This window comes from Carettochelys insculpta, chromosome 5 (assembly GCF_033958435.1).
Source record: "Carettochelys insculpta isolate YL-2023 chromosome 5, ASM3395843v1, whole genome shotgun sequence".
In the NCBI taxonomy this organism is placed as follows: Eukaryota; Metazoa; Chordata; order Testudines; family Carettochelyidae; genus Carettochelys; species Carettochelys insculpta.
In genome coordinates this window covers 99328199-99352095 of record NC_134141.1, presented here as the reverse complement: position 1 = coordinate 99352095, position 23897 = coordinate 99328199, and the positions used below count along the sequence as shown (strand labels likewise).

At 44.0% G+C, this 23897-nt stretch overlaps 1 protein-coding gene and 1 long non-coding RNA gene across 3 annotated transcripts in view; one reads left to right on the top strand and one right to left on the bottom strand.

The window, feature by feature from the left end:
* The window catches only part of PARP8 (poly(ADP-ribose) polymerase family member 8), a 151129-nt gene that overhangs the window by 91252 nt on the left and 35980 nt on the right, over nt 1–23897 (top strand). For both annotated transcript variants that reach the window (XM_074994296.1, XM_074994295.1), the window contains exons 10-14: nt 3417–3483; nt 8789–8911; nt 10728–11292; nt 14679–14732; nt 14836–14931. In XM_074994296.1, the coding sequence (XP_074850397.1) occupies nt 3417–3483; nt 8789–8911; nt 10728–11292; nt 14679–14732; nt 14836–14931 (905 nt within the window). The remainder of the gene's footprint in view (nt 1–3416; nt 3484–8788; nt 8912–10727; nt 11293–14678; nt 14733–14835; nt 14932–23897) is intronic.
* LOC142013205 (uncharacterized) lies at nt 7774–23694 on the bottom strand. Its single transcript, XR_012645581.1, has 3 exons — nt 23604–23694; nt 8165–8286; nt 7774–7808 (listed from the first exon to the last, which is right to left on the bottom strand). It is a non-coding gene; the product is annotated as an uncharacterized LOC142013205 (long non-coding RNA).

Sequence of the window (23897 nt, the reverse complement as noted above, 5' to 3'; positions counted from 1 at the left end):
CCACAGCTGTGCTCCAGGGCCCGGATTGCGATGTGGGCCCCATCCAGGGTTCCAAAGCAGTTGGAGAAGCCCAGCTCCTGGAATTCCTGGATGGCATCGTCCAGGTCCCCAATGCAAAGCAGCTGCCTTAGGAGCACCTTGTTGATCACCTGAATGACCTGCAGGGCATAGGGGGGCTGCCCCCCGCATGCAGTCTAAGTGCGAGCTGGACATGGCTTACCTTGATGAGGACGGCCCCAACGGTGGCTTTGCCCACCCTGAACTGGTGGCCAATGGATCAGTGACTGTGCAGGGTGGCCATCTTCCATAGGGTGATGGCCACCCTTTTGTGCAGCGGGAGTGCTGGCCTCAGGTGTGTGGCCCGGTGCTGGAGGACTGGGGTGAACCAGGGGCACAGCTCCAGGAATGTCCTCTTAGTCATCCTTAAGTTCTGTAGCCACCAGTCGTCGCCCCAGTCCTCCAGCACCAGCCGGTCCCACCAGTCGCTGCTTGTGGGGAAGCTCCACAGGTGGCGGATGACCCGGGGGACTGGCTGGGGACGTCGCACCCTGAGGATGACGTCCAGGAGGGTGGCTATTATGGTGGCCACCTGGAGCTGCTGCAGCACGGCAGCCAGGATCGCGGCCAGGGCGCTGGCCACTTCTGCGATGGAAGGGGGGTGCTGCTCGGGGTCCATGGGGGACCGGGATACCACCTCCGATGTCTCTGTCTCTCTTGCTCTCTCTCTCTCTCTCGCTCTCGTGCTGCCTGGGGACAAGGTTGCTGGCCCTCAGAGTCTGCAGGCTGAGATACGGCGGAGAGGCCCTTTAAGGGGACAGCGGGCAGTGGCTCGTCCGCCGTGGAAGGGCTTGTCCGCCATGCAACCCTGCCTGTGGTGCTGCCTGCCCTGCTCTTTCAAAAGCGTGCCCTGTGTGTGGCATGTGTGGACTCTCTCGTTCGAAATTGTGCTGGAGGCCTTTCGAAAGAATGGACCAAACCTTCGTTCCCCGCTGGTGTGTGTGGATGCTTCGTTTTGAAAGACCATCTTTCAATGCTCTGTTTCAAAAGACGTTCTTTCGAAACAGAACTGTAGTGTAGACGCAGCCTTAGACACTTCTGTCAACAGAGAGGGCTTCGGGTTGCCTGGCAGCCCTGTTTGCAGAACTGCCATTCCGCTTCCTGGCACCAGAGGGCAGTGCAGGGTAGCAGTTCTGTCGACAGAACAAGTTGTGTGTCGATTCAATCTATTGACAGAGGTTCTGTTGAGATTTCCGTGTCCACAGTAACTTCTATTGACAGATGCTTGTAGTGTAGACGTAGCCATTGGGTGCGTCTACACTTGCATTCCTCTTTTGAAAGAGGCATGCAAATGAGATAAATTGAAAATGCAAATGAGGTATAAATTTGTATATCTGGTACCTCATTTGCATATTCTAATTTCGAAAGCACATCCTTCAAAAGAAGAAAGCCACTGTAGATGCTGCTCTTTCGAAAGTAAACCTGTCTTTGAAAGAATACTTGTTCCCTTTATTTAATGGGAAGAAGGATTCTTTTAAAGATGGGCTTACTTTCAAAAGAGCAGCATCTACACTGGCTTTCTTCTTTCAAAAGAAACTCTTTTGAAAATAGAATATGCAAATGAGGTGCCAGATATGCAAATTTATACTTCATTTGCATTTTCAATTTGCCTGATTTGCATACCTCTTTCAAAAGAGGAATGCAAGTGTAGTCTCACCCATTCAGTATAGTAGAGTTTATGGAAAATAACAGGTATTTTTCATTAATTAATCTCTGCTATGCTGAGTACTAGAAACAATATTAATAATGAAAGCAATGGATTTTCCGTACTAAATTATACCACTTATCTATCATACCTGGGTGATGGTGGTGTTTCCATACTCTGGCTTGAAAGTGGACTCCACTTCTGGCACTGTCCATTACCTGGATGTTTAAAATGAAAATGAAGTGCACCTTGGCAATTCTGAAATGCAGTACATCCCATGTGAATTGTGTGAAAAAGGCTTCTTAAGCCCTTCAGGAACTCAGGCAATCACATTTGCCCTGAAATAAGAGATTTAGTTATACTTTAGAATTTATAAATCCAAAATGTTTTATTAATAATCAAATTATCTATCACTTTTGAAAATCCAACTACGGTTTATCTCAGAAAGATTAAACAGCATTTGAATAATACCACTGCACAAAATGGTTTTAAAATCAACAGATATTTGTTTGAAAAAAAGAAAATTGGAGGGAGGTGGGAGATATGTTTTAAATTATTTACAAATGAAACAATGATTCTAAAAAGCACCTGGCAACTAGTGGCATTTCAAATTGGAACTGGCATTTTTATTGCCTTGTTAAAAATAATGATCAGACTAATAAGTGCTTAAAAATCATGATTTCATTATGATATAAGTTACCTTCAAAATACTGACCCAAATCTTTGGGGTCTCTTTTTTCAGTGCAGTTCTTTTCCTTTTCCTTTTCTTTTTCTTTCTTTTCTTGTCTTACGACAATAAAATGCACTGGTTTGGATCACATCAGTGCTTGTAATATATGCTGGTTATTATCCTGCCTCAAAGCATTGAGATTTGTTCAATGAGTACTGGGTGCCATCTGTCACTTCTATATAGTAAATGTTACAAAAGGATTTTGGTAATACCAGAATTGGAAACTTGTTTCCAGCCTCCATATCTTATGTTTTCATTCATCTGAGCTAATAAATATGGGTATACTGATGTTGGGAATTGTATGAAAAAGTCTGTAGCCGATCACGTAAACAACAACGTTTGAGCTTTCTTGATGAAAGTTCAGCACAATCATTGGCAGTTGGGATTCGTACATGACACAGTCAGCTGACAAGCACTGATGATCTTTTACTAAAATACCTTGAGAAAACAAAGCCTAGAGATAAATTAAATTGATAGGTTTTCTTTACATTCTGAATGATAGAGACGGGACAGAATTTGGCTCAGTCTCAAAGGGCTTTTAAAGACTGGTAAACAGTATATAAGAAAGGCAAATAATGGAACCTCCATTTCTCTACCAAAAAGATTAAATGAGTAATTTAATCAGTGTGTATTTTGAATGTGATGTAGAGTAATACTCCCTGCAAAAGGTTTAAAAGACAGGGACAGTTTACTTGGACATTAAATGGTCAAGGCTGGAGATTAATTGCTACGTAGGATGGGCCAATATTCTCAAGTGATACAGAGGAGCTTGGCAGGCTGGTTCCAAACATGTGCTCACACTAGCTCAGGCAACAGTACCACCTTCACCCTTGTTTCCGTGGTGTTTCCCAAGATATATATTAGAAGAGAATATTCTCCATAAACGTCAATCACTAATAGAACAAGTGGGTATCTGTGGTAGTCTAGTTTTGCATGGCAATTCATGTTTCCATGTACATATCACCAGTGTCTCATTTTCTGCAGTGCCTACCGTGGATGTATTTCAGATCTCTACTAAGGAAAGATTTGGGTTGGGTCATCAACTGAAAAAGTAAGTTCTGGAAGAAATTAAATATAATCTTGTTTAATGTAGTCTTGTTATAATCATCTTATGTTAGCTCTTGCATTGGGTCAAGACACATTTAACAGAGAGGTTCTAGTTCTTTTTGGGTGCAATGGCTACTGACTTCTTGTTCAGTTATAAAAGTTTTTTTCTCCTCCCATTTTCAAATCATTGTGATTGTGCTGACAGACAGCGTTTCCTGTAAGCTGATGAGCAGAACCGTCACAGTGGGCAGCATGTGTTTCTACTTGTCGTGGACATCCGCACATGCCTTGATGCACATAACAAAATTTAATCCACTCCCTGTGGAAAAACGTAGAGGGAACACTAGTGATTAATAACCTCCAGGGTTATCCCTGTAAATGTTTCCCCTAGCCCATTACTGCAGTTTTATAAACTGTACTGTCTAAAGTATGTGACATCAAAGAGGATGTAAGTAAGAATTATAAAACTGTATGACTGGAAGGGATCTGAGGAGGTCACCTGCGCTCCAATCCCCTGCACTCATGCAAAGACTAAATACTATCTAGAGCATGTTTTATTTCATATGGCAACTTAGATATTTACCTCAACAAGGCAGGCAAACTGTTATGGACAGTGCATAGCACAGTGAGGTGATCTTGAGGTTCTGCCACAGGAGTCTATCGCAGCTCAGGCTAAGCCACTTGTTCAGTCTCAGTGTGGTCCCAATCCTTGGACTATGACCTCCCTTCCTGGGCCTCAGAGTCTGACCAGGAACCCCTGCAGGAAGGTCAAGGTCTCATTCCACAGTGCCAAACTTTCCACCTTGCTGGCCCCACATCCAGTGTCCAGTACCATGGCTTACCTGTGCCCCATAGGGCTTCTTACAGCTACTGCATGGCCACAACCTGGAGCCTATGGTTTTGGACAAACCTTCCACTACAGTCTTCTCTCCACCAAAGACAATGGCCATCCTGCTTGGTACCTCTATATGACCCAAACCAGACAGGAGTTCGCAGCAGATCAAGCCACTGAAGTGGTGCCAGTCATGCCAGCATTGTCAGCCTCATCCTTGGGTGAGGCTATTGTGGGCCTTTGTTGGTAGCTCCCCAGGGCAGCAACAAAGGTCACCAGGAGCTTCTGAAACGGGCCACCTCGAGTTGAGGGTTGGTACCTAAGGAGCTAGAGGAGCCCTTGGGAATCCCCTTCAATGTCCTGAGCTTGGCAGCCCTGGCCAGAATTATAGTGTTGATACATGAAGGGGTAGCAAAGATTGCCAAGGCCCTTCAGTAGATTCTCTTGTCGCTTCCCCCATAGCCAGGCTGGCAAAGCACAAGTACTACGTGCCTGCTAGTGAACACGAGTGTCTGTACAGCCAACTGCTCCAAACTCCTCAGTGGTCTGTGCAGTTAATGAGTGGGAATGGTAAGGTCAGCTGGAGGTTATTCTCAAAAACAAGGATGCAAAGAAACTGGCCCTTTTTGGGAAGAAAATTTATTCATCAGTGAGCCCTCAGCTCAGAGTGGCAAATCATCACATCCTCCTGGGCTGGAATAATTTTAACATCTGGCAGCCTGTGGCCAGATTTGCTCATTCTATTCTTGGAGATCCAGGGAAGGAATTTCAGGCTATTCTGGACAAAGGGCAGAGAGTTGCAAGAGCTGCATTGCACACGCTTCAGATGTGGTTGATTCTGCTGCATGGACCATGTCTTCTGCCATCTGTCTGAGACAAGCATCATGGCTTCAGTGCATGGGACTGTGAGAAGAAGTCCAACAATTTATCCAAGACCTTCCTTTTGAGAGCTGGGCTCTGTTTGGCAAAAAAGGTGATAAAGAGTGAAGCTTTAAGGACTTGCATGTCACGCTTAAGACCCTTGGCCTTTACATCCCAGGGCAACAGAGGAGATGCTTAAAACCACACCCTCCCCCTAGCAGTGTGGTCAGCATAAACAGGAGCCTTTTCCAAAGAGAGTGAAGGTATAAAGGTGCTGGAAGAGCCACCAGAGCTGTGCCTCCATGCAAGCCATTCCACCTGCCTGCAGTAGAGGCCAAAACAACCATTTTGAGGATGCGCCCAAGAGCAAAATTCCAGCCATTAACCTAGATCCTACCTCTTCTTGCTCCAACCGCTTTTCATTCTTTCTCCAAGCATGGGCATCCATAGGATCGGATTGCTGGGTCCTCAACACTGTGGCACATGGCTATATCCTTAAATTGGTTTCCCCCCACATCAAACCCTCCCTCTTCTGGGACTCCCATCATGAAAGCCTGCTGCGACAGCAGGTGCAGAGCCTGCTGCAATTGGGAGCAGTATAGGAAGTTCCCCAGACCTCAAAGGTCAGGGGTTTTACTCCAGATCCTTTATGATCCTGAAGGCCAAGAGGTGCCTACAACTCATTCTCAACACGTGAGACCTCAATGTGTATCTGGCAGATCTGAAGTTCCGCATTCCCTCTCTCTGGCCTCAGTCATCCCTCTCCCTGGATCTGGGGAACTGGTAAGCTCCATTTGACTTGAAGCATGCATGGTTTCTATCTCAATTTTCAAAGTCCACAGGCAATTTCTCTGCTTTATAGTGGGCCCAATGTACTACTGATTTGCAGTGCTCTCCTTTGGCCTGTCACCAGCCCCACAAAACTATCTCAGAAACTGGCTAGTCAAGGGGCACTCCAGGTCTCAGGTACTGATGGACACATGCAGGCTTGGCAGGCCTCCCAGTCTGTTGGTAAACATGGAAAGATCAATGTAAGTCCCTGTGCAATGGATAGAGTTTATCAGAGCAGTGATTGACTCTGTCAGCATGAGAGTGTTCCTGACGTGTGAAAGGGTCCAAACGATGAAGGACCTCATTGATGGCCTCTTCTCTCACTATGGTACAAATGTGCCTGTGACTACTGTGCCACATGGCAGCATGCACATGCATTGTGCATCACACAAGTCTTCAGATGTGGTCTCTTCAAAGTGCCTAGCTAGCCCCAGTGTATGCGTCTTCGAGAATTCCCTGGGACAAGGTAGTCACCATTCCCCTCATATCTGCTCCTTACAGTGATGGACCAACCCCAAGACAGTCCTCAAAGGCAGCATGGGTGGGTGAGTATCATAGGCACAGAAAGGAGATGCCTTCACAAACTGCCTGAAGAAGCCCCTCCCACACTCCACCTGTAGGCACCCTCCTGCCTGCACCTGGAATCTGGGAAGGCACGGTGGTGCCCACAGTGCCCTCTGGGGCTGCTCTGGGTGCCCACTGTTGGAGTTCGTGGCTCAGCTGGGGGGCTAGGATAGGGCTTCATGGGCGGGAGTGCTGACCAGTGCTTTGGGGGTGGCTGGGTCTGTGTCACCTGCCTGGCTCTTTTGTGGTCTGGGGGCAGCTGGAACTGCACTGCCCAGAAACCAAGGGCTCCAGGGCTGGGAGGGCTGGGGCCATGCTGCATGGAATACCTGGGCTCTGTGTCCAGAAAGCAGTGACCAGTGATGACAATGGGTAGGGTTGAGGATCAGCATCCACAAGCAGGGGCATACAGCTAGTGGACAGGAAATAGGGTGTAGGAGCAGGGTCAGTGTGTGGGATCTGGGTAGGAGGTAAGGTGGAGGAGCTGTGTGGGGAAGGGGGTTTGGGGCAGGAGGAAGGGTGATTGGGGGCTCTTTCTTGGCGCATCTCTCCAAGGGCACATATAGCTCTGCGCTCCCCATTGCACCCAGGCACTGCTCTGTGCCACTCCCATTTGCTGCAGTTCTGACCAATGAGGGCAGCAGATGAAAAACCTCGAGGTGAATGGCTTCCTGCATTGCCATTCCATCCCACCTCGGGATGGAATGACCACTTGTGCGGGGGGGAACCAGCAGCATGCAGAGCCACTTCCTCCCTGTGCCAGGCAGAGCCAGCCAACAAATCTGGCTCCGTTGTGCCTTAATATGACCCACCATGGGCCTGGAGCTTGAGCACAGCTTCCCCAGTATGGGGGCAGGCCCTGAACTGCATGGGCCAGATTGAGGCCATGGGCCATAGATTTCCCCACCCCTGCTCTAGGCCTCTGGCACTTCTGCATTCAGCAAGTGATTCACCTCGAAGCCTGTCAATGGCCAGTGGTTCAGGAACACAATGGCAAATCAACTGAGCAGATCCTTCGTTCCTCCCCACAAGTGGTCATTCCATCCCGAGGTGGCATGTATAATCCTCCAGTGCTGAGGGACTCCTCAAGTGAACCTCTTCACCATCATGCAGAACAAAAAGTGTCCTTACTTTTGCTTGCTTCAGGGCATAGATGGGGTGTACTCCCAGAAACTTTTCTGCTGCTGTGGTCCAGAGAGCTATTGTGTACGTAACTGATAATCCTGATGGTCACCAAAGTCCTGTAAAAGATCAAGAAAGACAAGACTCAAGTTATTGTGATCAGCCCGGCATGGCTGCACCAACATTGGTTTGGTCCACCACTAGATCTGGCCGTAATCCCTCCATGGAAGCTAATTGACCTCCCAGACCTTCTCTCCAAAGACTCTGATGACCTGCGCAACAGCTTCACCTCATTGGTGCTGCATGGTGGAATCTGGAGGAGCAATTATGAACTCATACAGCCTTTCTAACGAAGGTGGTATTTTCCTCCCATATTAATCATATCTTCCTTCCAGGGTCCTGCCCTAAGCAACATAAAAATAGCAAGGGGAGGTGGTTACATGCCTGAGGCATCTGCCAGGCTTTGACCTTTTACCTGGAGCAGACCAAGTCTTTCCTCAGGTTGACACAACTCTTCATTGCAACAGCAGATGTGACGAAGGGCCTTCTGTTCTCCTCTCAGAGGATCTCCAGTGGGATTACGTCCTCCATCTGAACCTGTTATGAGTTGGCACAGGTTCAACCACTGCCCCAGCATCTTTCCTGGCCCTCCTTTCCCACTGTTTCAGATCTGGCAAGAAGGAACTGAGGGTGTGGGTGAGTCAGTGGTGCCTCTTATACCACATCATACAAGCGTCACTCCAGTGGGTGCCAGAGCCAGTTCCCTAGAGATACCACTGAGGAAATACATGTGGCACTGGTGCATGTGGTGAGCACTCATATCTAATACGGAATGGACATGAGCAGCTCATCTCGAAGAAAGCCAGTGATGGCATAGGTAACCCTTTTGTGAAAATCAGTGAAATAGCCAGTTAAGCCAATGCTACCATCCACTTTAACCGTAATACCCATACATCTCAAGCATTAACACTTTCTTTGACAAAAACACTTCTATATGTGTCATCTTTATATGTGTATGATCTCTACTGGCTTGTATCAGTAACACTCATTTTTTAGAGAGCCATTACTAAGGCTATGATTGTTTCTTCCTCCTTTACAGAATCATGCAGACGTTTGTTACACAGCAATGGAAAAATAGCAAAGAAAAATCAAATTATACGCACAAGAAAGTGTCGGACAAAAAGGTGAAATCCCCTCTGCATATCTTTTCTACATTGCGCAGGTAATATCAGGTGAAATGCTTTTATTATGACATGCTGTTCAGATTCTGCAGCATACATAACAAGGTGAAATGCATTCCCCCAGCCAGCTCTTTTCAGCTGCGTGGGGATTCTGTCTCTTTTCTGTATGGTTTACTAGTATTTTCTGGCACATCCCATTTTCCTTGCACAATGAAATTCTTGTGCTTTGGGTTATAATAAGAGGAAGCTGTATATTGAATTTGGTGGTCCTAGCTCTTATTGTTTGAGAGCAGTTCTTGAACAAATGATGAGACAGATAGACAGACTCTCTCAAATTTATAGTAGCTAGTATCCTGCCAATTTTATTGCTGTCAAAGTTTGTTTTCCATGATTGAATTTTTCTTCATTTTCAGAAAAAAATGTGTTTGATATATCAAGAAGTAGGAGCCTGATTTAAGATCTGTTGAGCAGTAACACCTTTAGTTAACTTCACTGGGAGGCATGCATGCTCAGCGCCTCTGAAAATCAGTCATGAGAACTTGAAGGGCACAATCCTGGATACTTGTACACATAAGTAACTTTTCTCATCTAAATAGTCTTGTTAAATTCCATTGAGTTTCTACTATCATGTGTAAAGTTATTCAGGTGCCTAAGTGCCTCTGGGTCTTACACAAAAGAAAAGAGGAAGATATAATTATGAGCCAGAAGCCTTTTCCCTCTCAGTACCAAATATTCACCCAAGTTCAAACATGTCAAAACATGTAATCAGAAATGGATTACAAAAGCCAGCCCAAAATCCTCTCCAAAAATTGTTTAAGCCTCCTTTCTTTGTAGGATAATACTCCTGTCTTCCCTACAGCCATGTATAGTAATCAATCGTTTACAAGAGTGAGTCAGCACAGTTCACTGAACATTTTCCAGCAGGAGCACCATTTGCTAACAGTATGGGTAAACACATGTTTTCTCTTGGGATTTCAGTTGTCTGCTACTTAAGCAAACCAAAAAGACTTTATTTTTACAGGAAAGGCAGAAAAAAATTATTCAGGAAGAGCCTGATACTAGCTCTTAATAGTACGCAAACAAATTTTAAATATTGATTCCATAATATTAGAAAAATTATCCAGATAGTATGAAAATTGCTTCATTAGTGCCTTGATTCTTTGTTTTCTTGATGTGTATATTAGGCCTGATTACCCTCTTACATTATGCTCCTGCAAATCAGGAATATGTTGAAGTAAAACCAGTTGAAGTAAAGACAAATTGTCTTCAGGAAGCTAATCAAATTGTTTTGAGATGTTTGTTTGGTTTTTTTTTGTTTTGTTTTTTAAAAATTGTTTCAGGTGAGATAAATATGAGTGACTGCAAGTGTCTGAAGTAGTTATAAGAGTCCATTATACCCTATAGGACATTTGCCTGCAAAGCTTCTCTACTTGAGGAGTCTAGAAATACACATGGCTGAAAGGATCACGCTATAACAATCGTTCGAGAAAACTAATTTTACCCTTTTCATTTGAGGGGTATATTATTACCCCATGTGAAAAATATAGCCACAATTTTCAAAAATAGTGCCTATATAAATGACACGAGTCGAATTTAGGAACCTAAATATAGGCACCTTTAAAAAAATCATGGCCTATTCCCATAGATAGAGTCAGATACCCAGAGATGTATACCACTTACATATTTTTAGGAATGAAATCTATGTGCAAATTTGTATAATCCATACAAGTTAATCATTCTTCTGTGCTAAACATGTATTTCTAAAAAAGACGTGTGTTGATGTGTAAAGTAGCTTGTTTATTGTTTCATAGTTTTTGATTATTCTTCTACTAGGTTTTCCCCTTACTTGTTTTTAAGGTCGCCAAGTTATCCTCCACCTGGCTGTGGTAAAAACAAATCAAAACTGAAATCTGAACAAGACGGCATCTCCAAAACTCACAAGCTGCTGAGAAGGACTTGCTCTAGCACAGTTAAGGCTGAGGATGTGTGTGTCACAAAGTCTCACAGAACCTTCGGCCGTTCTTTGTCTAGTGATCCTAGGGCCGAGCAGACAATGGCTATTAAGTCGCACAAACTGTTGAATCGCTCTTGCTCGGCAGCTGTCAAGCAAGAAGAGTGCATCACCTTAAAGCCCCAAAAACTCCTAAGCAGACCATGTTCTGGGGACCCTCGATGTGAGCACAATAGCACCTTGAAACCCCACAAACTTTTAAGCAGGTCTTATTCCAGTAATCTTAAAATGGAAGAATTAGATGGACTTAAGAATCACAAGATACTCAGCAAGTCTTACTCCAGTGCCCCGAAGTCATCCAAAATGGAGCTTTTCAAGGAACCCACCATAGCAGAGGGCAGGAGGCTCTCTCTTACCTCAGGGCTTATTGGCATCTTAACGCCATCTTCCTCCTCACCTTCACAAGCTGCTGTATGTAATAATCTTTATTCTTTCTGATTTGTTTGTTTTGTAACATGCATTAATGTCTAGTGCATCTCAAAATGGAGATGTCATGGGGGATTCACCATTAAATAAACAAATTGAGATTCACCTTCTTAGTCAATATGAAACAATTTCCTGCCCACATATGAATCTGTCATGCTAACTGGGACCATTTTGACCAAGATAGAGATTTAAGTCTCCCCCTGACTAAGAGGCAGCGTGCTGCTGCTGTGTGCCACAGAAACAGCTCAGGCACATAATTCCTTCTCCTGCTCTGCCCTTACTCCAAGGGAGAAATAATCTGCTGATGACCCCTTCCAGTAGTCAGTTCCATCTCCGTTCATGCCCACAGCAAACAGGAAGGAGTGGACCTGACTTTCTACCCACTCCTTGTATGCACTGGTGCAGCGGGAGATTAATATTCAATGCATATCTTCTTCCTCCAGAGCATATGCACAGACTGATAACATGGATAGGGAATTAAAGTCAATTTCTGCCTCCCCCACAACATTACCTGAGCCAGTCCTGTACATTACCATATTGTTGTTCTTGTTTTGGGTTGGAAAATCTAACTGAAAAAGTTAATGTGCATTTTACTAACCATAGAAGATACACTTCAGTGTTAGTCCTGTCTGTAACCGACCACTGAAAATAGGGAGGATGTTTGCTGTAGGAGTAAGGACGAGCTACCTTGCTTTCCTGTTTCAAGGTATTGGGAGGCAGTGTTTGTTTTCTTACAAGTTAGATGTGGGGAGCTGAAGCTGGAAGACCTGGGTTCTAGTCACAACTTTAAGTATGGTACCTCAGTTTCCCCACCTTGACAAAAGAGATATTTGGTTGTATGGTGCTATCGCATCTGATTACTCCCCACCCTGGCACTTTGATTGCAGGTAATTGGAGCAGGCTGACCAAATAAAACACTGCTAGACCCTCTCTCTGCAATTCCCAAAGACAGAAAAGCTTTCCTGATTTCAATTTTCCCTGAAACCAATCACTAGCTGCCACCACCAAGTGTACCAAATCTCCTCTCCAGGGAACAAATAATTTGGAATCTCTGCCCTCAGAGCAAATCTTCCAACCTCCCTTTGCTGAGGAGTTACAAAGGAAAAAAATGAAAAAAAAAAAAAAGAACACCCCACAAAACCGTGCAGGGAGTTGTGAGTCCTCTGCTAATGTGTCTGTGGCCAGGCATGTAGTTTTTAAGCCCCTGTAGGACACAAAAGATCAACCAGTGCGTGATAAAAAAAGAAAAAGCACTTTTATTATTTAAAAAAGACTATCTTTGCAAGCCTTGTACATGTCTTAAAAAACTCATGAATTAAAACAACATGCAGGGTTTTTCCCCTGCATCAGATTCTTGGTTATAGAAGAGAACAAAAGGAACAAATAACTGGCTCAGACACAATTTCCAAACCCTCAGACAATAAACCTTAGGTGGCTACCTAAACGTTTTCCTGCTCACACATTCTGATGAGCCCAAGGGATCTGTTCTGGAAGAGCTCATTTCTTCCCCTCTTTTCTCTGTTTCCCTGTTTTCAAACAAAGGGAGGATCCTGCTGTGATTCAGTTTCAGGTTTGAATTTTTCCCACTAGCTCCTATTGTCTCTTTGTCCCTTTTCTCCAAACCCCCTCCGTCAGAGGCAGGTTAGTTTATTCCTTTCCTAGCTCTCCAGGTAAGATTAAGCTTTCCTTTGCAGCTCCCATTCATACAGGTGCTGTTAAAATCTATAATATTATGAAATATTGTGATCAAAATGCATTAACAGCGTTTCATCCTACTCATGGTAAATTAGCATAACAAGTCATCTGTGAGCAATTCTAGCTGTATCTAAAGGCAGTAATGTACTATACCTTACAATACTCCTATGTGTACGCTCGTTGGTTGTTCCCATAACTGGTACAAACAAAATTAAGAAAAGGTGAACTGAAAAACTCCCTGTTGTCATTTATACTTGGGATTCATTTTTCACTCTGAACCAGTCAATGATGTCTCTGCTTTAGGGGCCTGCATAAGCTCCCACTTCAAGTCAATAAAAATAATCCCACTGACTTTGGGGTAATCAAAACTACAAATAAAAAGACCCTTGCTATTTTTATAATATATGAATATTGAGGGAAATACGTCGGTATTCAGTCAGGTGCGACTCTCTTGACATCAGTGGAATAGCATCAGGACTTCATTTGGCATTTGACTTATTAAAATCTTAGCTCCTTTCCTGGGTGCTGCCAAGGTACTAGGCATGGTATATAGGAAAAGAAACAGTGAAGAAAAGAAAAATTATACAGATAAGCAACTTGGCTCATCTCCCATCAAAGTTAAAAAGATGGACTGAGACAGATATCGGGGAGGGAGCACCATACCTTAATGGCCACCATATAAAAGGTACCTTCTAAAGTGATGTGTGATTATACTCAGGGGAAAAAAAGTATCAGAAGGAGGGTCTGAGCATAGATACTTGTTAGGATGAGGTTCCGTGGAGAGATTTTATGCAAGCTCTTTCACGATTTTGTTTTAAAAGGCATTTTAGTAATCCAAGTCTAAACACATAGGCTGTATCTACACTACCTCCCTATTTCAAAGGGAGGATGGTAAGTAAGGTGTCAGGAGATTATTAATGAATTGCTGTACTGCATATGCAGCACTTCATTAAGCTAATTCTCCACTGTGGCAACTCCAAAGTGTTAAGCTTCGAAGTACCGGCTCATGTACCGGCTCATGTACTAACCCGCCGGTACTTTGAAGTGCCTGGGCAACTTCAAAGTCCCCTTACTTCTCAAAATTTTGTAAAAAGTAAAGGGACTTTGAATTTGCCCAGGCGCTTTGAAGTACCGGCAGGTTAGCCATGGCTACACGCAAGCCGGCACTTTGAAGTTTAACACTTGGAAGTTGCTGTAGGGCAGAATTAGCTTAATGAAGTGCTGCGTATGTACTGCAGCACTTCATTAATAATCTCCTGACACCCTACTTATCATCCTCCCTTCGAAGTAGGGAGGTAGCGTAGACAAGCCCATAGTCTATATTAAGTGTGTGTAGAGAAACAGAATACACAAACAATAAAGAATTCTATTCATTTTTAAATTAATTGCTAAATTTTTATACATTAACATGGAGTCAAAGCACAAGTTCTTCCTTCTGATATTAAAGTGTGTGGGTGTTTACAGATAAAACATAAACTCACTAGACAAGTCTCAAAAGAGACAAACGAATTTATCTTGACTGATCTATGCAAACTAAAGATATTTCCAGGTGCCAAGATTGTGTAATTCACACATTTGTTTAGAAAAAACTACAGATGTTCTTACATTTTCTCCATAAACCTATATCTCTTCTAATTAACTCCAGCACTGAAGTTATTTGACCTTTTCTCTTACAGCCGAATTATGGTGCAAAATGCATTCCAATACGAGACCATGGCTTTCTTGTGCAGGTAGGATGTCATGCTTAATCTGTTTTAGAAACACTTTGGAGCAGGAGCTGCTTGTTAATTATTTTTAAGCAGATGTTGTTGTTCTCACTTGCATTGTTCTCAGACTATTGAGTTTGCTGAGCAGCGGATACCAGTGCTGAATGAATACTGTGTAGTTTGTGACGAACCACATGTGTTTCAGAATGGCCCGATGCTGAGGGTAAGTTGATATTATGTAATGCATTTTTAATGCCTTAAATAGCCATGGACAAAGACAACCTGTTAAAATATTCTCAAGTCATTCTGAGTGTACGGCATCACAATGTTCAATTTGGATAAGATTTTTTTAATGCACATTAGGTGGAACAACCTATTTCAAGCCAAAACCACATCCATAGCCTGTCTTCATGGGCCAGTTAATTACTACCCAGCCATTCCTATACAACTGGAAGTTCAGGGAAACACAACAAGCAAGACAGCAGTAGTGGTCCTGAAGCTTCCATATTTGGTGCTCAAGGACAAGACTTCATCAGGTTTATAAACTTACTTATAGTGTAGGGGCAGAAAAAGGCAGTAGGCCTGGGACCAGTACTATAACTCCAGCAAATATGCTCTCATCTCATCTTTTCTGAATTAGCTAAGGACTTGTTTTCTGCACCTGGGAAGTCCTGGATCTCTAGATGAGAAAAGAGTCAAGACAACTTACTAGGGATCAAAATCTGGGCCCAGAATCAAAAGGTGCTGCATGCTGGTAAAATGTCTCACACAGCAGGCAAGGAGACAGTTCAGATAGCTGGCAAACTTGAGGCTGGACCCAGTTTCACTGAAAACAATCTTGGTATGAAATAAAATAGAAGGCCTTGATCTTGTATATATTGGCCTCTCTTAAAAGATTTTTGGGCAGATCCAAGCCTGTATCCTCTGTTCACAACATTAGAAAAGAAGTTGTTGAGGTAAACAGGGTCCCAATACATGGAAAACCAAAGGCCTGGGACTGTATTTAGTGATTAAGAGGGACTTGTGAAGAATAATCTGATTACAGGAGCAGCTGTTAGTAAATTGAGGGCATGAGAGCGCACACAACCCTTGTTTGGATGACAGTTACATGTGGATAAAAATACGCTGGATAGAATCATACAACGTTTCTTTTGGCCAAGAGTTTATATGGGGGTCTGATGCTTTGGCACTCATGTCTGGAATGCCAATTGCACAACACACAACCTCACTAAAGAGCCTTTTGGTACTCCAACCAATTACTGAAGCCCCATTTTATAGGCCCCTAGAAGAAGTTGACCCAATGTGTGCTCATGTTTTGGGATTATATGCAGCAATGTATGCCCATACTTTTAGATTACACTGCCCGATACCCAGCAGCCCTATGCCTCTGAAATTCCATGTCCAAGATGACAGCAAAGGAGTTAATCCAAATTTTCAATAGGATACAAATACTCTGACAGATACAGGAACCCACTTCAGATCAAAATAGATGAGCCTTTGTGCAATGTTTCAGATACAGGCCCTGCGAACCTCAGTCTGTCATTCACAGATTGATGGCCTCGTGAAGTACTTTAACAGAATGGAAAGCAGTGAGTTGAAATGACCAAGATAAAGTGAAAGAGGGAAGTAAAAATGTTGCCAAAATTGACTCCTGCACAACAGAGGTCATCAGGATGATTTAACTGAACCGTGCGTGATGTGTCCTAGGAAATGCCAGGCAGAAGCATAGCAGTCCAGCACCACATTATCCCAGAAGCTAAATGCAAAGAGAATCAAAGTTAAGGGGATGCTGGAGCTGAGATTCATGGTGGTGTGTCATGGTCAGGTCTGTCATTCTGGTACTTAAGGCAAATAGTACAATGAGATTCTGCAATAATTTTCTGAAAAATTAAATGAGATCTGAGTTTGATACCTCCTCCATACCTCATGTAGATGACCTAATTGGGAAAAGCAAGATTATCTAAAATATAAAACCACATATGGCAAACACACTTTAAAACTTAATTATTCAGTTAACAGAATGACATTACCCCAGTATTTGCAGCATTTCCCAGATATTGCTCTAGAAAGTACAATATAACTCCTATTTTATGAACTAATTTGGAGTTCTTAAAATAACAAGTTCATAAAACTGTACATCTCAATTACAGTTTATACAATGCAGTGCATGGTGCATTACATTGCTTTCTCCTTGTCCTGCAAACCACTGCAAAGTGGTTTCCAGTGCTCCAAAGACATTTTTGATGTGATGTGATATAGACTTATTTCAACATCCCTTTCATTATCTAATATTTTTCTAATCCCCAACCCATGCCACAGAGGGAAAATGGTACATATAACTGGTCATTTTTCAGACTGGTGTTCATGCAATCAGCACTCTTCTTCATGGGGAACTTCCAAGGGTTTCTTAGATTTTAAGGCTGAAAAGGACCAGAAGGTGGCTTGTCTGAGCTCATCTAAAACACAGAGCATATAATTTCATTCAGTTTCTCCTCCGTTGAGCGTCTTAAGTTGCAAAGAATCCTAAATATGAAACTCTGCATCAAATGGTGACATTTAAGAGACAGCCTTGTGAAAATCAGCTTTGGGGTTACCTTGTTGAAAAGTTCTGCTGCGCTGCAGCCCAGCTGGACCCCCGTAAAACAGAACTCTGGAGTAACCAGTGTTCCATGTTGAGAACATCACTTGTAGGTTGTGGTGGCTCTGTGGTGGAAATAGAGGAAATAAAAATTGGAAGTGTGCTGAGACTTCTGTGGATTTCTAAGGTGGAATTCTGGAGAAGCATTGCCTTTTGCCTTCTCTGTTGCAGATAAGGAGCTGTGGATATTTGGTTGCACAGTTGTTGATAGGGCACAGTCATTTATTGAGAATGGTATGGAGCTGCACCATCCCAGGAAGCAAGCACTCAGGGTGCTCATTATATGCAACAAGAGCATGATATCCGCTACTCCCTTCAGAGAATGTATCATCTTTTTCAGTTCCGTGCATCCACCAGTGCAAGCAGTGGTGTCCTCTACCCATTCCTCCCAGTTCTGCTGGGGTGTCTTGCATTTCAGGCCAGACATCATGGGAGTTAAAGTGTGGGTACCCTTTGTTCCTTCACCAGCTCTCCTCAAAAGCTTGCACTCACAGTGCAACTGCAGGGGGATGTGACTTTAGGAGGTTTGGTATGTTTGACATATAGAAGCTGAACCTCTTAAATTCAGGTCTGGCAGGATCATGGATGTTGCACGATCAGAGAGTCCTGGGACTGAGGCCAGACCAGCACCCAAGGGGCAGGGGCTGGGGCTGGAACAGCAGCCGCCAGCATGGCCAGGTCTGAAGCCAGAGCCCCTGCCGGCCCCATGGTAGCACAAGGGAGGGCTGAAGGCCCCACTGGAGCCTCCACCTGCCCAGTGGCAGAGCAGGAAGGGGCCCCAGAGCCCCTGTTGGAGTCCCCACCTGCACTGCAGCAGCACTGGAGGAGTGGAGGGGGAAGCAGAGCCCCCACCAGAGCACCGCTTGCCCCTGCAGCATATGGCCAGAGGCTGGAGTCCCCACTGTCCCTGTGATAGCACAAGAACTGAAGTCAGGGGCCCTGCCAGCCCTGTGGCAACATGGATGCTGAAGCTGAAGGCCCTTCTTGCCTCACTGAAGCACAGGGAAAGAGCCTCCATCTGCCCTGTGGCAGCATGGCAGGGGAACATAGCCTCTGCTGGAGCACCCACCTTTCCCACAGCAGCACAGGGGCTGAAGCTGGAGGGCCTGCTGGCCCACAGAAGTTTAGGGGTGGGGCCCAGAGCCCCCGCCAGAGCCACTACCTGCCTCATTACCATGTGCCCTAGCAATAGCCCCTGCTTGCCAGAGGCCTGTGGCAGCCGCAGTAGCATAGGGATGAGGGCTGGAACCCCTTGGCAGCCAAAATCTTCACACAAAGTAAATTCCTGAATTAAGCACTGTCCAGAAGAGAACACCCTACTTCAGGGGTCTGCCACCTGGGGCACCAGAGCTGCAAGTGACTCTTTAAGCACGTCTTTGTGGCTCCCAACCCTATAATTGCCAATTAAAAAAAAAAACAGAAAAAAAAAACAAAAAACCTCCTGATTATTTTAAATAAACAGTGAATGTCTAAGAGCCCAACAATGAACAACTCATATGTTTATTTAATTTAACGACAACAATGAGTTGTTTACTTATTTAACAACTCATTTAATTTCAAAAAGGGGAATTACACTAAAATGAGGAAGCTAGTTAAACAGAAACTAAAAGGTAGAGTAATTAAACTAAAATCCCTGGAAGCTGCATGGAAAATGTTTAAAGACACCATACTAGAGGCCCAACTTAAATGTATACCCCAAATAAAAAAACACAGTAAGAGACCTAACAAAGAACCACCATGGCTAAACAGCCATGTTAAAAAGGCAGTGAGAGAGAAAAGGGCAGCTTTTAAAAAGTGGAAGTCAAATCCTAGTGAGGAAAATAGAAAAGAACATAAACACTCCCAAATTAAGTGTCATAATGTAGTAAGAAAAGCCAAAAAAGATTTTGAGGAACAGCTAGCCAAAAATTCAAAAAACGATAGTAAAATGTTTTTTAAATACATTAGAAGCAGGAAGCCCTCTAAAAAAGCAGTGGGGCCCTTGGATGATAAAGATATAAAAGGAGCGATCAAGGAAGACAGTGCCATTGCAGAGCGATTAAATGATTTCTTTGCTTCAGTCTTCACGGCTGAGGATGTTACAGAGGTTCCTAAATCTGAGCCAGCCTTTTTAGGTGACAAATCTGAGGAACTCACTCAGATTGAAGTGACATTAGAGGAGGTTTTGGAATTAATTGATAAGCTGAATAGTAACAAGTCTCCAGGACCAGACGGCATTCACCCAAGGGTTCTGAAAGAACTCAAATGTGAAATTGCGGAGTTATTAACAGTGGTTTGTAACCTATCCTTTAAATCCACTTTGGTACCAAATGACTGGAAGACGGCCAATATAACACCAATATTTAAAAAAGGCTCTAGAGGAGATCCTGGCAATTATAGACCGATAAGTTTAACATCAGTACCAGGCAAATTAGTAGAAACACTAGTAAAGTGTAAAATTGCACGGCACATAGAGGAGCACGAATTGTTGGGCAAAAGTCAGCATGGTTTCTGCAGAGGGAAGTCGTGTCTAACTAATCTATTAGAATTCTTTGAAGGGGTTAATAAACATGCGGACAAGGGGCACCCAGTGGACATAATATACCTAGATTTCCAGAAAGCCTTTGACACGGTCCCACACCAAAGGCTTTTATGTAAATTAGGTGGTCATGGGATAGGAGGAAAGGTCCTTTCATGGATCGGGAATTGGTTAAAAGACAGAAAACAAAGGGTGGGAATAAATGGTAAATTTTCACAATGGAGGAGGGTAACTAGTGGTGTTCCCCAGGGCTCAGTCCTGGGACCGATCCTGTTCAACTTGTTCATCAATGATCTAGAAAATGAGGTAAGCAGTGAGGTGGCAAAGTTTGCAGATGACACCAAGTTGTTCAGGACAGTCAAAAGCAAAAGGGATTGTGAAGAACTACAAAAAGATCTCAGCAAACTGAGTGATTGGGCAGCAAAATGGCAAATGAAATTTAATGTGGGTAAGTGTAAGGTAATGCATGTTGGAAAAAATAACCCAAATTACACGTACTACATGATGGGGTCAAATTTAGCTACGACAGATCAGGAAAGGGATCTTGGAGTTATAGTGGATAGTTCTCTGAAGACATCCACGCAGTGTGCAGCGGCAGTTAGTAAGGCAAATAGGATGTTAGGAATTATTAAAAAACGGATCGATAATAAGACAAAAGATATCATACTTCCCCTATATAAAACTATGGTACGCCCACATGTTGAGTACTGCGTGCAGATGTGGTCTTCTCACCTCCAAAAAGATATATTGGCATTAGAAAAGGTTCAGAAAAGGGCGACTAAGATGATTAGGGGCTTGGAAAGGGTCCCATATGGGGAGAGGCTAGAGAGACTGGGACTTTTCAGTTTGGAAAAGAGGCGATTGAGGGGCAATATGATAGAGGTATATAAAATCATGAATGGTGTGGAGAAAGTGAATATAGAAAAATTATTTACCTTTTCCCATAATACAAGAACTAGGGGACACCAAATGAAATTGATGGGTAGTAGGTTCAAAACTAATAAAAGGAAATTTTTCTTCACACAGCGCACAGTCAACCTGTGGAACTCCTTGCCCGAGGAGGCTGTGAAGGCCAGGACTGTATTAGGGTTTAAAAAAGAGCTTGATAAATTTTTGCAGGTTAGGTCCATAAATGGCTATTAGCCAGGGATAAAGTATGGTGCCCTAGCCTTCAGTACAAGGGCAGGAGATGGATGGCAGGAGATAAATCACTTGATCATTGTCTTCTGTTCTCCTTCTCTGGGGCACCTGGCATTGGCCACCGTCGGCAGATGGGATGCTGGGCTCGATGGACCTTTGGTCTGACCCAGTATGGCCGTTCTTATGTTCTTATGTAAATAGCAAACAACATGTGATCTCGAAACACCGAATAACTCCCCCTTTAATATGTGCAGTCCATTGTGAGCTATGATACCGTACCTGTGTTTTGATCATGTTGTTAATAAAGTCTTGCTTTTGAAAAGGAAAAGGAAGCTTGTGCCATTCCTGCTATGAAGCGCAACGCACATTTTAAAAAATAAAACTGAAATTAAACATGAAGTAAAACTGCCATAATTACAGTAGGTTCAGGAGTGAAAGTCAGGAAGCTAGTGGTACAAATACACACATGGAAAATGTGAGGAAATAGAGTATGTAAAAACTGTGTGAACGTCCTGCAGTAAACATGTATCGTATTACAAATCATGTGCTCGCTGTTCTTAAAATAGGGGTTACAAAAAATATGGTTTGATGTTATTTATTAAGGCCTGTCTCGTATTCACATGCACTGTGGCTCTGGAATTATTGAGTTTTTACTGAATTCAGAGAAACGGCTCTTCTTGCTGTTTTGGTTGCCGGCCCCTGCCCAAATTAACGTGACTATGAATTTTCAGACTATGAGGCCCTAAACAGGTTTAAATTTCCCCATTTTCAAATTTTGATGTTATTAAGCTAAAAATAATTGTTGCCCAGAAAAAGAAATCTGAAAAAGCTGGTCTAAATTTGTCAACAGTTGAAAAATATCAGTGGCATTTCAACACTTCAATGTTTTTGGAAATTGTGAAAAAACAGCATTTGCTCCAGCCATCAGAACCATCCATACCCTCTCACTTCTGGCATTGTATCTGAGGAGGGAACACCATCTTCATGGGCTCACAGTGAGTCCTCAAGTCATGTTTAAATTTTTCTTAACAACCATGACAGCTAAGATTATACTATACAGAAAACAAAGCCCAAGATTCTCACAGAATGACTTGACTTTGGGAGCTGGAGCTTGAAGTAAAATATAGTAAGCTCTCATTTAACTGGAACTCTCAAATAACTGCACAAACATGCTGCTTTCTCCCAGTTCCAGCAGGCTTCCCGGTGTTGCCAGCATTCCCCCGTGTCTCAGCTGGCTACCTGACCCTGGCGGTGCTGGTGTCACTGTGGTCGTGGTGGCTTCCTGGTTTTCCTCTAGCCCCGGTGCCTCCAGCATTCCCCTGGCGCTGGCACTGCCGCTGTTACCCTGGCCCCAGTGCTGCTAGCGTTACCTCAGCCCCAGCTGACTTCCCCCTGGCCCCAGCAGCTTGCTGGTGTTATGTGGCCGCGGTGGCTTGCTCGCTTGCCCCAGCGGCTTGCCAGCATTCCCCCAGCCCCAGCAGCTTGCCGTCTTCCCGGCCCCAGTACTGCTGGTGTTACTGTGGCCCCAGGCCCAGCTGGTTTCCTGGCTGCGACCACGTTACCCCAGCCCCAGCTGGCTTCCCAGCCCCAGCACTGCCAGCGTTACCTCAGCCCCAGCTGCTGACTGGCTTCCCAGCCCCAACCCCAGCCAGCTTCCCAGCTCTGGTGGCATTACCCCGACCCCAGCAGCATTATCCCGGCTCCAAAGCTGCCCATATTACCCTGTCCTCATTCGGGGATTCCATGGCTTTGCCTCTCCTGAGCCCTGCCTGTGCTTCCCCAGCTGCTCTCCATTAGTCAGCATATTTGCATATCCAGCAACCTCCCGGTCCCAGGGTTGCTGGATATGAGTTTACTCTATCAGTATTGCAAGATTTGCAAAACCTCAAGGGGATTAGCCTCACTGTTACTTTTATGAAAGGAGCTGTATTTCTTGCATCTAATTCCATGTTTCATCAGAGGCAGTTGGGGAGCATGAATATTATTAAACATTTGTATGCCAGTAGCTGTCCAGGTTCCCAATCCTGTAGCTCACAAACTGCTGTCTCAAAATGGATTCTGAAAATTTCACTTTTCAATGTAGCGGCTAAGCCAGAAGTTCTCAAACTTCATTGCACCATGACCCACTTCTGACAATGAAAATTACTACATGACCCCAGGAGTGGAGACTGAAGCCTGAGCCCAGCTGCCCTGGGCAGGAGTGGGAGGGGGGCCAAAGCAGAACACATGGGTGGATGGGTGGACTGTAACCTGAGCCTTGCCATTGAAGGCTGAAGCCTCTGGCTTTGGCTTCAGCCCTGGATGGTGAAACATGCGCTTGGATCACAGAGCCTGGCAAGTCTAACACCAGCCCTGATGACCCCATTAAAATGGGTTTTGAACCAACTTTGAGATTCTAACCCACAGTTTAAGGACCACTGAGTTAAGCAACTGTTAGAATGCTATAAAGAGAGAATTACAATATAATACACATTTTGATAATGTGACTGCCTTTAGTTCATTATGTAAACTGCTACAGCAAACCCAACAGCCCTAAATTAAGTGAGAAAAAGGAGACAGAAGATACAGTGATAATTCATATAGAAAACAAGAAATGTACCTGGTAATTGGTTTTCTGCATCTGATCAACAGATGGGTAATAGTTCTGTCTTTGATGCTGAACAAAGCACAGAAGACATCATCCCTGCCTAAGCAAGTTAAGAGTTCAGGCAATCAAGTATGAGCTAAATGAAGAAAGAACTGAAAGCAGTGGTTCCCCTAACATGTTTACAAGTGAAGGTTCTGCATGCATACTGAATTGGGGGAATCTGAGTAAGTTAATGCTAACCATAACAAAGAGTTTGATGGGGGTTAAGTCTGTGCAGATGGGCCGTTTTTGCTTTCTCTCCACTCA